This window comes from Rattus rattus, chromosome 5, assembly GCF_011064425.1.
Source record: "Rattus rattus isolate New Zealand chromosome 5, Rrattus_CSIRO_v1, whole genome shotgun sequence".
In the NCBI taxonomy this organism is placed as follows: Eukaryota; Metazoa; Chordata; class Mammalia; order Rodentia; family Muridae; genus Rattus; species Rattus rattus.
The window spans coordinates 99634986-99649596 of NC_046158.1; the positions used below are offsets into that span (position 1 = coordinate 99634986).

Consider the following 14611-nt stretch of genomic DNA (forward strand, 5'->3'; position numbering starts at 1 on the left):
GGTAGAGGAACCGGAAGTACGTAACAGGGGATTGTGGGAAATTGGAGGAACGCTAAGCGGGCCGCTTAAAGGGCCAGACTAAAATTTGCGCGTCTTCGTAGGCAACTTTCCCGCCTTCAAGCGTTCAAGATTTGGAAGATCCTTCTGGCTGACAGTTGCTTTTTTTGGGTTTTGGTAAGGTCCTGGAAGGTTCGGATTAAAGCTTTTATTTATTATGTTTTGAAGAAACCGAGCAGATTACGGAGGGTTGTTTGTGCATATTGTTGAAAACTCCGAAGTGTAGAGTTTGTTCCGCATAAATTGGTCACACTTGTAATCCCAACATTTGGGAGGGTGAAACAGCATTGCCGCGTTTTGAAGGCCAACCCGGGCGACAGGATAAGACCCTGCCTCAAAAATAAAAAAAGAGAGAAAATCCCGTAGGGACCACACACTCCTTTAATTCTAGCACTGGGAAGACTGAGGCAAGTGGATCTCTGAAATTGAAGCTAGTCGGGCTACACAGTGAAATATCCGGGAATAAAATATTATATAGGACTTTGAAGGCGCTAATAATATAATTATTAAATTATTTCCCTCGGGTCCTCGATGGGTGAAGACAGGAAATTGTTAAGAAGTGAGGGTTTTTCAGGGGTTGGGGATTTAGCTCAGTGGTAGAGCGCTTGCCTAGGAAGCGCAAGGCCCTGGGTTCGGTCCCCAGCTCCGGAAAAAAAAGAACCAAAAAAAAAAAAAAAAAAAAAAAAAAGTGAGGGTTTTCAATGAACGAAACAAGGACGACGCTTACCTGGGACATATCCTCTCTTCATCTTTGTATAAACACATCGCTTACAACCAGAAAACCTTAAAAGGCTAAAGTAGACAGAAATCTTCTTTTCCCGTTGTATTTTATTTTGAAGCTGTGTTGTCTAGGCAGGTTGGCTTGTTTGCTTTTGCTTCTAAGTTGGTGGTTGTTCATTTATTTCCTGAGTAGTTAGGATTCTCCATAGGTGTGCCTCTTCACTGGACGTGAAACTTTATATTACGAACTCATCAGCCTAAAAAGTTATGTTGCTGAGCCGCAGGGGCAGTTCAGCTGTAGAGCGCTTGCCTGTTTTGAGGACGGCTTAGCTTGGAGTAGGGAATTCTGTGGAGAGTAAGTGTGTTGGGGAGATAGCTGTTTTCATTTATGGCAACTCAAGATGGTGCTAGGAAAAGGCTTTTCTTAAAAAGTCCTGACTTTATGAAAGACAGCATGAGAAAATCTTATTTGGTAATGCCCGTATTCTGAGGTTTTTAGCCCCCCCCAGCTATAGAGTCATATGTATCCCAATCTACCCTCTAACTGAGAGTAAGAGAAGAGAATCTGGAAGTTCTGATCCTCCTGTGTTCGATTGCTTAGAGCTGAGATTACAGGTGTGGTTCTCCATGCTTGGTTTTACGTGATGCTGGGGATAGAATCCAGGGTCTTCGTGCATTCTAGGTAGACATTCTACTGAGCTACATTCCCAATCTGTGGTTTAGCTTTTGAAGTCCTCTTCTGCCACTGCCCCCAAAGGTCTGTTGTAGCCCAGACTGACTGAATTGTTCCTTGCTACCATCTCTGTTACACCAGGCCTTTATCATCACTGGCCATCTTCAGGTTTTCTCTACTTAAAAACAGGTGGACTGATGGTCAGCGCTTAGAAACCAAGTAACACGAAATGCTTACTTTTTTTTTTTTTCTTTAACTGCCCCCTTTCGGTGACAGGGGTTCATATAATACAGGTTCTCCTTGAACTGCCTGTATAGCTGATGACGATGACTTTGGATTCCCGATCCACCTGCCTCCACCGCCCAAGTCTGGGGTGACAGGTGTGGACCATCATGCTTAGTTGCTCTCCCTTATTACAACTTAAAAATATACAGTAGTGGTCAGGAGTGATTTTCTAGTAGTGATATTGCAAGAAAGTGGGCAGAAATAAAGGCCCACTTTGTGTTTGTGTGCACTCGGGGTGAGTGGGGTGGGTGTGACTCGGTTCTCATATGAAGATCAGAGGACAACAGTGAGAAATAGCCCTTATGTAGGCTCTGGGAGTAAAATAAAGATACTAGGCTGGGTGGCGAGCACCCTTACCTGCTGCATCATCTCCCTTGGTTTTGAGAGAGTGTCTCCTGGACCTGGGACTTTGTGTTTAGGTTAGTTTGTTTAGCCACGGAGCCACAGAACTCCACTTGTCTTGCATCGCCTGTGCTGGGATTATAAGCCCAGCTTTTTAATTTGGATGCTGGGAATCAAACACAGGTCAAATGCAAGCACCTTACCAACTGTGTCATTTCTTTCAAGCTCTGCCTATTGATTTTTCTGTTGTTTGTCTTCCAATCCTTATGGGATTTATGAGGGTATGGATCTCTTCCAGGGGTCATGCTGCAAAGCGGCAGTATTTTTTTTTTTAAAGCAAGATCTCGAGTGTAGTGAGCCATATTGGATTTGGGCCTGGCCGCTTTGTAACTGTATGGCCACAGTTAAGAAGTCATGGGATTGTTGGACAGAGGCCTCTCCCATATATTTATGGCACAGGAAGAAAAGACCAAGTAGTAAACACCCGGTGTCTCCACTGCATGACCTCTGCTGAGCCCGGCTGATGCACGTGGAACTGACACACCTGGACCACACCTGGGTGGTGGTCAATTTACTTCTGCCTTTTGCTTCCTCAGCCTTTATCCAGGTCTCCTAGTCGGTCAAGAGCCAGGGTTTCCCACTGTGCTTCCCAGTTATTTTCTACCTGGAGACTTGGGTATATAAGTGGTGAATAAAGCTACAGGAGTCTCTTCCACTCCTCACTTCCTCTCTCTCCCGCTCTCTCTCCCCTCTCCTCCTCTCTCTCTCTCTCTCTCTCTCTCTCTCTCTCTCTCTCTCTCTCTCTCTCTCTCTCTCTCTCTCTCTCTCTCTCTTCCTCTCTTCCTCTCCTGGCTTGACACGATAACCTGTGTGTGTGTGTGTGTGTGTGTCTTTCATCCTGTAGGCTTTCGCCCGTTTCTCGGTGCTGTGTCGGTGCTGGCGCCGACACTCAAGGAGGCTTATTATTATAGGAGTCAATGTAGTGTTGATTGAGATCCTGAGTCCCACATTCCGGAAGGAGAGGTAGTAGGATTATGAGGCTAGCTAGGGTGACAGAGAGATGTAGTTGTATAAAAGCAAAACAAGACACGGCCCGGAGGATGGCTCACTAGATCAGAGCCGTAGCCTTGCGAACGTGAAGCTTGAGCTCGAATTCGCAGCACCCAGTAAAAGCACCTGTATTGAGGGAATGGGCACAGGCGGATCCTTGGAGCTGAAAGGTTAGCCAGTCCTACCGAAAGGTGAGCTGCAGGTTCAGACCTAGAAAATTCAGAGGGGGAACTATCGAGGATACAAAACAAAAAAGGCGCCAAAAACCTTTATGAACCAGGGAATCCACAGTTCTTTCCTGCTTGCCGCGGAGGCTCCTCCCTCGGGCCCCGCCCACATCACGCAGGGCTTCGCCCAATCCCCGCGCCTCCAGGTTGCACTGGGAAGAGCTCAGCTGCTCTGTGGCTGAAAAATGTCTGGGTTCATAGCTGTGGCTGAGGAAAAGGCGGGCTCCAAACAGTGTCCCCAGGTGCAGGTGAGACCTGATTCGGCCTGGGAGGGATCTGCTAGTCACTGTCACCTGGCGCCAAGGAAAAACTGTAATTCCTGCTTTTTTTTTTTTTTTTTAAGAGAAAAATTAGGTCTTTTAAGTTTTGAGGAAAATTTACTACCAACTCCAAAAATAACGGTAGGTTTGCCTTTAATCCTATCACTCTCTAGGCAGAACTCTTGAGTTAGAGGCCAACCTCAAAACAACCCTAAAATTGTAGGATGGGTCTTGGGGCCCTTTCCCCTGGCTCTCTGCCATAATTTTGCAGGAGTTACTGTCAGCTTTAAGCAATTACAGCTGACCTGAATCTAACCTTTTGTTATAATCACCTCAGTCTGCAGTTTGCCTTCAGAAAGTCCGTTCATGTTAGAGAGTTAAGTATCCAGATTTTGGAGAAGGAAAAAGTTTCTTAACAGGCCATCAACTTGAATCATGTCACTATGAAATAGGAGTTAGACTTATTTACACAGGTTTAAGAACATAGGATCTGGCATTCCTAATACTTCCTAATACTTTTTTTCCCCCTTTACTTCCCGAATAGGTGAATGAATATAAAGAAAATGAAAATATTGCATATACTTCTCTGAGACCGATACAGATTACAACTAGAAGGAAAACAGCTAAGGTTTATCTCTACCCGTTTTCGCTCAGCAATCCCAAGCTAGGCCTGTTTAAGTTGTCCAAATCCCCGGTTGAGAACGAGTCTAGCAGTGAAATGGTCCAAAAAAAGACAGATCAGAAGAAAACTTGTAGAAGGGTTTTAACTTCAAAGATGAAGGCCTTATCTTCCGAGGCAGAGTCCCGCCTGCTGAAACCGTCTTTGGATTCTCATACTGAAAGTAGCGAGCTGGAACACAAGAGCACCTCGGATCCAGTGACTCCTAGTGTGGACATGGAGAGCAGCGACGAAGACAGCGCACCAGGCCCGGTAAGAGTTAGTTGTTCTAATTATCTTCTCATTTTGAAACTAGAAGTTCTGAAAGCTAAGGTGGTGAAGGATCTCCAGCAAAATCCGGTTTTACCATCTAATATAAATTTAAAAATGTTTTGTGTCAGCACATGCTGGCGTGTGTCCCAACGGTGGGGTGTATGCATGTATGTGCCTTGACACAAGTGTGGAGGTTATAGGAACCAAAATCCGGTTCTCAGGTGTGACAGCAGGTACCTTTATGTTGAAATAACTTTTATTCACCTGATATAATTGTCCTCTCAGACTTAGTGCCTCCATCTGCTAACCTAGGCCTAGACCTGGAAGCTTCTGCTCTCCATACGATCAGGGTGGGTGGGAGGGAACATGTGGTTGTGTTTGATTCTGTGCAGTGCTGTGGATGCGAACGCTCGTTCTCATGCTTCCAAAGCAGTCCCTTTAGCCACCGAGGCATCTCTGTGGTCCTCAGACGCCTTTTATTTTAGTTGTACAAGGCTATCCTTAGAGCTAAACAGCTCTCGCTCTGGAGCGTTCAGCTTTGCCTACTTAAAAAAAGAGTCCCAGCTGGCTCTGTGAGCTCTTTAGGTAGTCACAGCCCCTCTCCAGCCACCCCCTGCCACTTGCCCTAAGGCTGAGGCTGCCTGGCAGCTGGAGTACAGGTGGACTAGCGAGAGCTACGGAAGAAAGGCTGTGTCCACGCAGCTTGGGAAAGACCTCACATCTGCTGGGCACTTCAGGGCTTCCGGCGATAAAGACAGAGACATCTATATCGGTTAAGGATGTTGGCCTTTTGTTGGGGCAGTCTCTCATCTAGCCTCTAATTAACCTGACTTCTGCCATTGTGGCTCTCCATGCGGTTTTCACCACCTACTTCTGAGGTCTGTCCTGCCACGGCCTCCTGCTCTGAGCCCAGGAGGTTCTTCCTGCACTGGCTCTGGTCCCCAGCTTTGGGAGCTGCTGGGGGAGGGTCACCTGCCTCATGGCAGCTCACCTTCCCCAGGGCAGTTTGCCCTTCTTTTAAAGGCAGGTGAGAAGGTGACATTTACATATTCTACGAGCTGGCTCTGCTGACTCCAAATAACAATTGAAAACGCAAGCTCTCGCACACTTGCTCTTGCACACTTGCTCTTGCACACTTGCTCTTGCACACTTGCACTCACTCATCCCCGCTCTTCCCATAGTTTCTCTGTGTAACAGAGCCCTGGTTGTCCTGGACTTGCTTTGCTGACTGGGCTGGCCTTGAACCCCGAAAGTGCTAGAATTAAAGGCGTGCACCACCACATCCAGCAAGGACTCAGTTTTATGTAGCTAGAAAATGCAATATTTGGTTGGGGATTTAGCTCAGTGGTAGAGTGCTGCGCAAGGCCCTGGGTTCGGTCCTCAGCTCTGGAAAAAAAAAAAAGAGAGAATGCAATATTCATGGGCCATCCCCACAGCTGGCTAAAAGCCTTCCCTGTATGGTGTTTAACAGCGGTTTAACAGCGAACACCCACATTCCTATAAGCAACTCTTCACCTGTGCTCTGGACGGAAGTTCTCCAGCGTGAACTGTGGGTAGACGTTGTTTATGCTTTCCCTAGGGGAAAAATTTTAGCAACCATGGTATATAAAGAATTTCTAACTACTGTTTTTTAAAAATTGTCTTTAAAATTTGAGACAGGTCCTTATTCTGTAGCCCTTGGCCATCCTGAAATTCTTAAAAAGTTTTTCATTTTATTACATACTAAGTTTTTTCCCTTTAGATTTATTTTGCTTTTATGGGTGTAAGTGTTTTTGCCTGCATGTATGAATATGCACCTTGGTGTTTGTGGAGGTCAGAGGAGGGTCCTAGTGAATCATTTTACACACGGCTGTGAGCCACCACGTAGGTGCTGAGAACTGATCCCAAGGCCTCTGCGTTGGCAGCAAGTGCTCTTAACCAGAGAGTCATCTCTCTAGCTCCACTTTATAATCTTTGTGTGAATGGATGCATGTAGGGATGGCCTGCGTGCCCTAGGAAGCCAGAGGACTTCTGATTTCCTGGAACTAGAGTTATAGACCTTGTGAGTCTCCTGACGTGGGTGCTGAGAGCCCAACTCAGGTCCTGTCTGCAAGAGCATTGAGGTCAGAGGACAGCTTACAGGAGTCGGTTTTCTTGGCACCTGTGGGAATCTGCTCTTGGTAGGCAGGTGCCTTTGCCTACTGAATTATCCCTCTGGCCACACACTTTTATTTATGCCTTTTTTCCTTTAAGATGGAATCTTAGTCTGTAGCCCTGAATGCCCTCCTGGAGCTTTCTGTGTAGACCAGGCTAACCTGAAACTGAGCTCTGCCTGCCCCTGCCTTCTGAGTGCTGCGCATAAAGATATGAGCCACCATGCTTGGACTATCTTGTCTGTTTTTGGTTTTTTTTAAGGATTTTTTTTCTGAGTTTAGATTTTGCGTGTGGGTGGGTGGTATGTGCTGCTTGTGTGAGGGTACTGGATTATCAGCTGCCTGAATTAAAACCTGAATTCTGGCCTTCGAGAAAAGCAGTAAGTAACTCTTAATTGTTAAGCTATCTCTTCAGCCCTCAGATTTTATTACTTATTTGGTGTGTGCTGTCAGAAATTGAACACATGGTCTTTACGGTGGGAGGCTAGTGTTATCCCGCACCGCCAGTCTCTGAGTGTCTTACTATATACCTAGGTCATGTTACAGCACAGTATAGGCATAATATATGTGTAAGAAGAATTATATGTAAGGTTTATGCTGTCCATGGTTTCAGGCAGCCATTTAGGAGTCTTAGAATGTGTCCCTTGGGGATGGGGGACTATCGTGTGTTTTGTTCTGTGAAATTCCAGAGCTGTGAGGTTTTCTTTTTTACACGTTCTCAGAAAAGCACACAGCTTAAACCTTATGAATTGTTTATTTCTGAAGGTTCCAGTGGATGTTTTGGATCCTGGTCGATTATAACTTAAACTGTGGGCCCAAGGATCGTGCTTGTTGACACTCCTGAGAAACAATTTCAAAAAAAAAATATTATTAACGTTTATTGATTGATTTGATTGATTGTTCGTATAGTTGGACATCAAAGGACAACTTTTGAGAGTTGGTTCTTTCCTGCTCACCTTGTGGATTTTGGAGATCAAATTCAGGTCACCAGGCTAGTGAGCCACAGTGTTAAAGGCGATGGTTACAAAGCTGGGCTTGTCGGAGTGCGGAGCCTGAAAGAGGAGCGCTATGGGTTTGTGATCAGCCTGGACTTAGTGAGCTCCAGGCCAGCCTGAGTAACAAGACCCTGACTCCTTGGGGGAATGAAAGTGGATGGTGGAGGGAGTAGGCATCAAGCAGAGTTGGTAGTGCCCCCTAACCTGCAGAGGCTCCTGGTTCATTACCAGCACCCATCGGCAGCTGTGGTAGTGAATACATCTGTAATGGTGCTAGCACCTGGGAGACAGGTGGCTACAAAGTTAAAGGGTCATTCTTGGCCACATACCAGGTTCAAGCCCAGCCTGGGATACCTGAAACTCTGTTTTGGTTAAGCTGCTCTTCCAGAGGTCCTAGGTTCAATTCTCAGTACCTAAGTGGCAGTTCACACCTGTCTGTGACTGCAGTTCTAAGAGTTCTGACACCCTCCCACATATATACATGCAGGCAGAACACCAATGAACTAAAATAAGAATAAATTATATATTAAAAAAAGAAACCCTGCCTCAATGAAAAAAATGTTTGACAAATGCAAACCTTCCACTTTCCCTTGGAGAAGATTATTTCTTTTTGGCCAAAGTAATAATGCACATGTGTTAGGTAAGATAACCCTACATGAGTATGTGTTACAAAAAAAAGGCACCCAGTACTTTGCTGCTTATAATTCCCTCTCCTGTGGTGTCTTTTTTTTTTTTTTTAAGATTTTATTTATTTACTTCATATATTTGAGTACACTGTAGCTGTCTTCAGACACCAGAAGAGGGCATCAGATCCCATTACAGATGGTTGTGAACCACCATGTGGTTGCTGGGAATTGAACTCAGGACCTCTAGAAGGGCAGCCAGTGCTCTTAACCACTGAGCTATCTCTCCAGCTCTCTCTCCCGTGGTTTTTAAAGTGTGGCCCAGTGAAATGGTTCAGTAGGTAAAGGTGCCATATTGCTAAGGCTGGTGGCTTGAGTTTAATCTCTAGGACTCCTGGTGAGAGAGCCAGTTCTTCAAAGCTGTCCTCTGACCTTCAGATGTGTATGCACACACAATAAATATAAAGATGTGAGATTTAAAGATCGAGCCCCAGGAATCCTGCCTTTGTCATCCCAGTGCTGGGATTTGCAGGCGTGAACCATCCACACATGTGTTCATTGATTGCTTGTGTTTAATGGAAGATTATTATTAATATTAATATTATTATTCTAAATAACTCTTGGCTGTTAGGAAATAGCTAGCTATAATGCATGGCATTTGGATCCCAGTATATTTTTTTTTCTTGAAACACAGAACCCTGGATGTCCTAGAACTCACAATGTAGACCAGATTCAGAGATATGTCCACTTCTGCCTCCCAAGTGCAGGGACCACTTGGTGTATGCCACCATGTCAGGCAGATTACTTCCTTTTTAAGTGGAAAACCACGCAGTTACCCCACGTTCAGATTCTCTTGTTATCCAGTCCAGCAAAGGCTGGGCTGTTTGTTCAGACAATAAGAAGTTAGAGTCTGTGTGCAGGTTGAAAGGAAGTATCTGGGTAGAGAATGAGTACCTGGTTCTTCCTATTAATGAGTGAAGTGACAGATTTTTTTGGGGTGTGTGTGTATTTTCTAGGATGATTTTTCAGGATTGTCACCTTATGAGAGGAAGAGAATGAAGAACATCAGAGAAAACGCAAACTTTTTTGCTTCCCTTCAGTTAGCTGAGGTATGTATGAAGTTTGTAATCAAAGCTAAGGTAATAAAATGATAATTAAATGATAATCTTCCACAGTGTCTTGAGGGTGTCGGCGCCTGCACCGACACGGTACCAAGGTACCAAGAATCGGGCGAAAGCCTGTGGGATGAAAGAAACACACACAGGTTATTCGTGTCAAGCCAGAAGAGGAAGAGAGCCTCTGGTTTCTTTATTGACCAAACTATATATCCAAAGTACAGCACTTAGCAGGTATCTGCCAAGCACAGTGGGGAACCCTGGCTGAGACTTCGGTAACAAAGGACCGACTATGTCGCCTGAATAAATTAGGGAAATAACCAGGAAGGCCAGCCTAATTCTGACTCAGGTGAGAAGTACCTGTCCAGACTGCCAGTTGGGAACAAAAGGCTTCCAACTGTAAGGGCAGGGCTCAGCAGGGGTCAAATCTTGCTGGAGACCCAGAAGGGTCTTGTTCCAGCTGAAAACATTCCATGAATGCAAACTTCTTGTGCCGTAAATTACAGGGAGAGGCTTTTGATCCTACAATCTAAGACTAAGGCCACACAGTGACAAAGCAACCAGGCCCAAATCCAATACGGCTCCCACAAGAGGGAAGGCAACACTCAAGTGGTGTGTGACCTAAGGTGGTTTGTGGTCATTGTCCTCGTCCTTTGGAACTCACTGCAGGGACCAGGCTGGGTTTGAACTTAAGTGGCGTGTCTGTCTCCGCCTCCCGCCATGCTGGGTTAAAGCCTGCGCCATGGCGCCCAGCTGCTCGGTTTTCTTTGTAGGCCCTGCTTTAGACACTGGTGAGCCTGCTGGTGGGTGTTCCATGCTGTCCTTCCTCCCTGAGCTTAAGTGGAGGCTGCACAATAGTGTTTCAAGGTCACCCTTGAGCTACAGAGTAAGTTTGAGGCCAGCCTGGGGTACATGAAACCCTATGTCAAAAATCAAGAACAGCAAAGGGAGATTACAAACCACTTCAGAACGTTCATTAGCCAATGGGTTCCCGGTGGGATTCGATATTTACTTATTGGAAAGAAGGTTGTGTAGGATGAATCTAAGGAATCTTGTTCTGATTTATGCACTTTTGTCTTTGGCTGTGCTGGATCACATGCCTGCTGGGGCCTTGTATGTGCTAGGTGAGCTCCTCTTGTAAGCAATGCTTCCCATGCAGCCTGATCCATGTTTTTAATTACCGTGTTTAATTGAATCTTTCTTTTTCTTTTTTTTATTTTTTGGTGTGTGTACATTTGGAGGCCAAAGGTCAATCATAGATAAGGTCAATCTCAGGTGTTTTCCTCAGGAGTCATCCACTTAGGTTTATTTTGTTTTTTGAGATGGGGTTTCTCTGTGTAGCCCAGGCTGCCCTGGAACTTGCTCTGTAGACCAGATTGGCCCTCACCTCAGAGATCAGCCCGCCTCTGCCTCCTGAGTGCTAGGATTAAAGGCTCACGTCACCATGCCTGACTCTTACATTTATTTTTCTAACTACATTTATTTTTGAGAAAGACAAATGCATGGTATGGCATATGTGTGGAGGTCAAAGGTCAACTTTGGTCCTGCCCCATGTGGGTCCTGGAGCTTGAATCCAGGTGGTCAGGCTGGGCAGCAGTTGTTTTCATAGATGAAGCCAGCTCATGGCTGTTTTGTTTTTGAGACAGCCTAGATAGCCAGGCTGGCCTTGAACTTCCTCAGTTGTCTTCAGCCTCCTAAATGTTGGGACTGTAGGTAAGTGTGAGCCACCTCACTTCACTTACGAGGTTTTTCAATTTCTCTTTTGTAGCGTTTTGAGTACAGGCACTCCTATGCACGCTAGGCAGGCGCTGTGCTACGGAGCCACACTACTAGCCCCGTGGTAGTCTGTGTATTTAATCCTGCAAACTGGAAAGCAGCTTGGCTCCGGTTCCAGACTGCCAGGGCGTTAGATGGCGGTGTATACTTGCTTTTATTATTGATGATGTATTTATCTACTAGGAATAAGTATCACATCTTAAAACTATATTTCCTAGATATACCTAGATAGAGTAGCAGATACTTTATAATTTAATCCATGAACAGCGTAGCTACATGGTAGCATGTTTATGTGTGCGTGTATTTTGTGTGCTTTTCAGTCAGCTGCAAGGCTCCGTGGAATGATAAAGAAGAACCAGCCACCTGAATCAAAGAGGTAAAACAAAGAGGCTCGTATTGGCTAGAGGTGAAATTTTGCTGAGGGTTTTAAGTTTGAGACAGGACTCTAGCCTTAAGCTTCTTCTCTTCTTCTCAAGTGTTAGGATTCTGGGCGTATGCCACCGTGCCTAGTTGCACATTTAGCGAAGATGGTGATTTCTTCTGAAGTCATTGAGTCTGAGGCACTTAGTGTTTATAGAGAGAGGCAGAGCATCAGGTTGATAGCTGGGAGTTGTATTTGTGTAATAAAGAAAGAGAACAGAGCCTTTGAAAGTGAACAAGTCGGGGTTGGGGATTTGGCTCAGTGGTAGAGCGCTTGCCTAGCAACCACAAGACCCTGGGTTGGGTTCCCAGCTCGGAAAAAAAAAAAAAAAAAAAAAGAAAGTGAACAAGTCGGGCTGGAGAGATGGCTCAGCGGTTAAGAGCAACAACTACTCTTCCAGGGGTCCTGAGTTCAATCCCCAGCAACCACATGGTGGCTCACAACCATCTGTAATGAGATCCGATGCCCTCTTCTGGTGTGTCTGAAGACAGCTACAGTGAACTTATATATAATAAATGAATAAATCTTTGAAAAAAAAAAAAAAAAAAGAAAGTGAACAAGTCGTGGGCTGGAACAATGGTTCAGTGGTTAACAGCTCTTCCACGGGACCTAGGTTGGGTTCCTTGCACCCTCCTGGCAGCTTAAACTTCGTTCCAGGGGATTTGGTCACCTCTTCTGATCTCTGGGGACTTCTGCACAATGTAATGATTATAAACTCAAATATACTTTAAAAAATAATAAATAAAATCCTAAATTTCTTTTTCTCAAGGTATGGCTTCTCTGGCTGTCCTGGAACTTGCTCTTAGAGCAAAGCCAGGTTTATATTTGTAAAAGAATTATTATTATTATTATTATTATTATTATTATTATTATTATTATTTTTTGTGACAGGGTTTGTCTTGTGTAGACCTGTCTGTCCTGGAACTCAAGGCAAGCCTCACACTCAGAGAGATCCTCCTGCCTCTGCCTCCTGAGGACTGGGATTAAAGGTGTGTGCCCCCAGCCCTCCCTCACTTTTTTTGGCATCTCGTGCTGCAGCTTAAGTTGGCTTGAAACGCAGTGTAGCACAGGCTGCCCTGACCTTGTGAACCAGGAAGTGATGCTCATCATCTGATGCCATCTTCATATTTTTCCCTTAGATTTTTTTTTTTTAAATTTCAGTCCATATTTTTTTGTGTTTATGGGTGTATGCTACAACAACTTGTGGGAATTGATTTTCCTTCCACCACATGGGTCCCAGCCTTGGCTACAGGTCACTCTGCTGGCCCAGATTCATTCATTCATTCTTCCCCCCTCGTGGGGTGCGTAATGTGTGCAGCGTGTATGTGGTGTATACAGGTGAGCGTGTGGCTATGCTTGTGTGCACGCATGCATCCCTGGGACATTGGACGCCTTATTCTCTACCTTATTGTCATGAGACTGTCTCACTGAACCAGAAGCTCTCTTTTGAGCTAGGCTAGTCAGCTTGCTCTTGGCATCCTCCTGTTTCCACCTTCTAGTTCTGCCCTTAAAGGTTTACATGTCTACATCGAGCTTTTTAAACACTGCTTGTTTGTTTTCTGAGATGGAGTCCATCATGTAGTCTAGGTTAGCCCGGATCTCAGGATGCAGCTCAGACTGGCCTCAGATTTGTGGTTCTCTTGGCTCTGTGTTGTTAGTGCTGGAACTGCAGCACCTGCTGCCTTGGTTTATTCTACCGTTAATGGTCAGGTTTTTGTCATTATACCAGTAAAGACGTGGAGGTGTAAACTGAGGTAAAAACCCGCTAGCTCTTCGAGATAACGTTATTTTCTTAGCTATACGCAAAATATCTGTTTATAGGAGCAATCCTGTCTGTGTCAGATTTAGAGGGCTCCTTAGCTCTCTTTCCTAGAAGACTTTTCTGGGTGTCCTGCCTACTGCTTCTCTGTTGTTCCAGCAAGCCCAAAGAGACAATCCCTGTCTCTTACCAGAGCTCCTTCCATAAGAGAAAAGGGGAGGCAGGGAGAGGGAGAAGGAGAGAGAGGAGTAGTGAGGGGGGTGGAGAGAGGGAGAGGGAGGGAGAGAAGGAGAGAGAGGGAGAGAGGAAGAAGAAGAAGAAGAGGAGGAGGAGAAGAGGAGAGGAGAGATCAAAGGTTCAATTGCTTATAAAATAAATCTCATGCTCCTCCCACACACTCTTGGCTGGCTGAACCACATCACCATCATGGTGGGGGTGCTCTCAGGTCAGTAGGAGTAAAGTCACCTTTAGGGTGGGATAGTTCAAGCCCACCCAGCTGACTTTGCCTCAGGTCATAGACCTTTCCCAAGCAATTTCCCTTAATAGGCAGGAACTTAGCATTCTTTGCTTTCTCGTCTCTGGAGGCTTTTTTAGACCTGACTGCTTCTCTCCAGGATGTACCTAACTGCATCTGACAAGCTCACTATCTCTCTAGGCTTTTATGTTTTGCTAACAGTTAGGTTTTTGTATGTACAGTAAACAAATTCCTTCGTGGGAGGTTGCTGGGGGGTTGGAACCCAACTGAGCTGCACTCCTGCGGTTGTTCTGAACATTCTGAAGTCTGAGCAATTCAGGATGAGTGGGGGTCTCTGGAAATAGATTTTTATGCAGGTTGTATGAGCAGCATGTAAATTACTACCTATGCTAGTGCTGCTAGTGCCTTTCTTTTTTCTTTTTCTTTTTCTTTTTTCTTTTTTTTTGGAGCTGGGGACCGAACCCAGGGCCTTGCGCTTGCTAGGCAAGCGCTCTACCACTGAGCTAAATCCCAACCCCCCTTTTTTTTTTTTTTTTTTTTTTTTACAGATGGTTGTGAGCCACCATGTGGTTGCTGGGAATTTTTAACTCAGGACCCCTGGAAGAGCAGTCAGTGCTCTTAACCACTTTTTTCTCTCCAGCCCCTTTTTTTTTTTTTTTCTTTTTTTGTTGTTGTTGTTGCAAAGTTTGAGAACAAGACTTTATTGAAAGTTAAAGGTTTGGGGGCTGAGGGTCTGAGATGGCTCACTGGTTAAGAGCAGCACAGGTTGG

At 45.2% G+C, this 14611-nt stretch overlaps 1 protein-coding gene across 7 annotated transcripts in view; it reads left to right on the forward strand.

The window, feature by feature from the left end:
- Positions 1 to 14: 14 nt before the first annotated feature.
- Wdr76 (WD repeat domain 76) overlaps positions 15 to 14611 on the forward strand; it is a 33415-nt gene continuing 18818 nt past the window's right edge. The window contains exons 1-4 of one of the 7 annotated variants that reach the window (XM_032904071.1): positions 15 to 174; positions 4159 to 4545; positions 9312 to 9404; positions 11507 to 11562. In XM_032904071.1, coding sequence (XP_032759962.1) covers positions 4333 to 4545; positions 9312 to 9404; positions 11507 to 11562 — 362 coding nt within the window. In that variant the 5' untranslated portion in view covers positions 15 to 174; positions 4159 to 4332. Of the gene's footprint in view, positions 190 to 3495; positions 3603 to 3710; positions 3756 to 4158; positions 4546 to 9311; positions 9405 to 11506; positions 11563 to 14611 lie in introns of those variants that run through there. The other 6 variants (XM_032904072.1, XM_032904069.1, XM_032904073.1 and 3 more) reach the window with 6 other exon arrangements.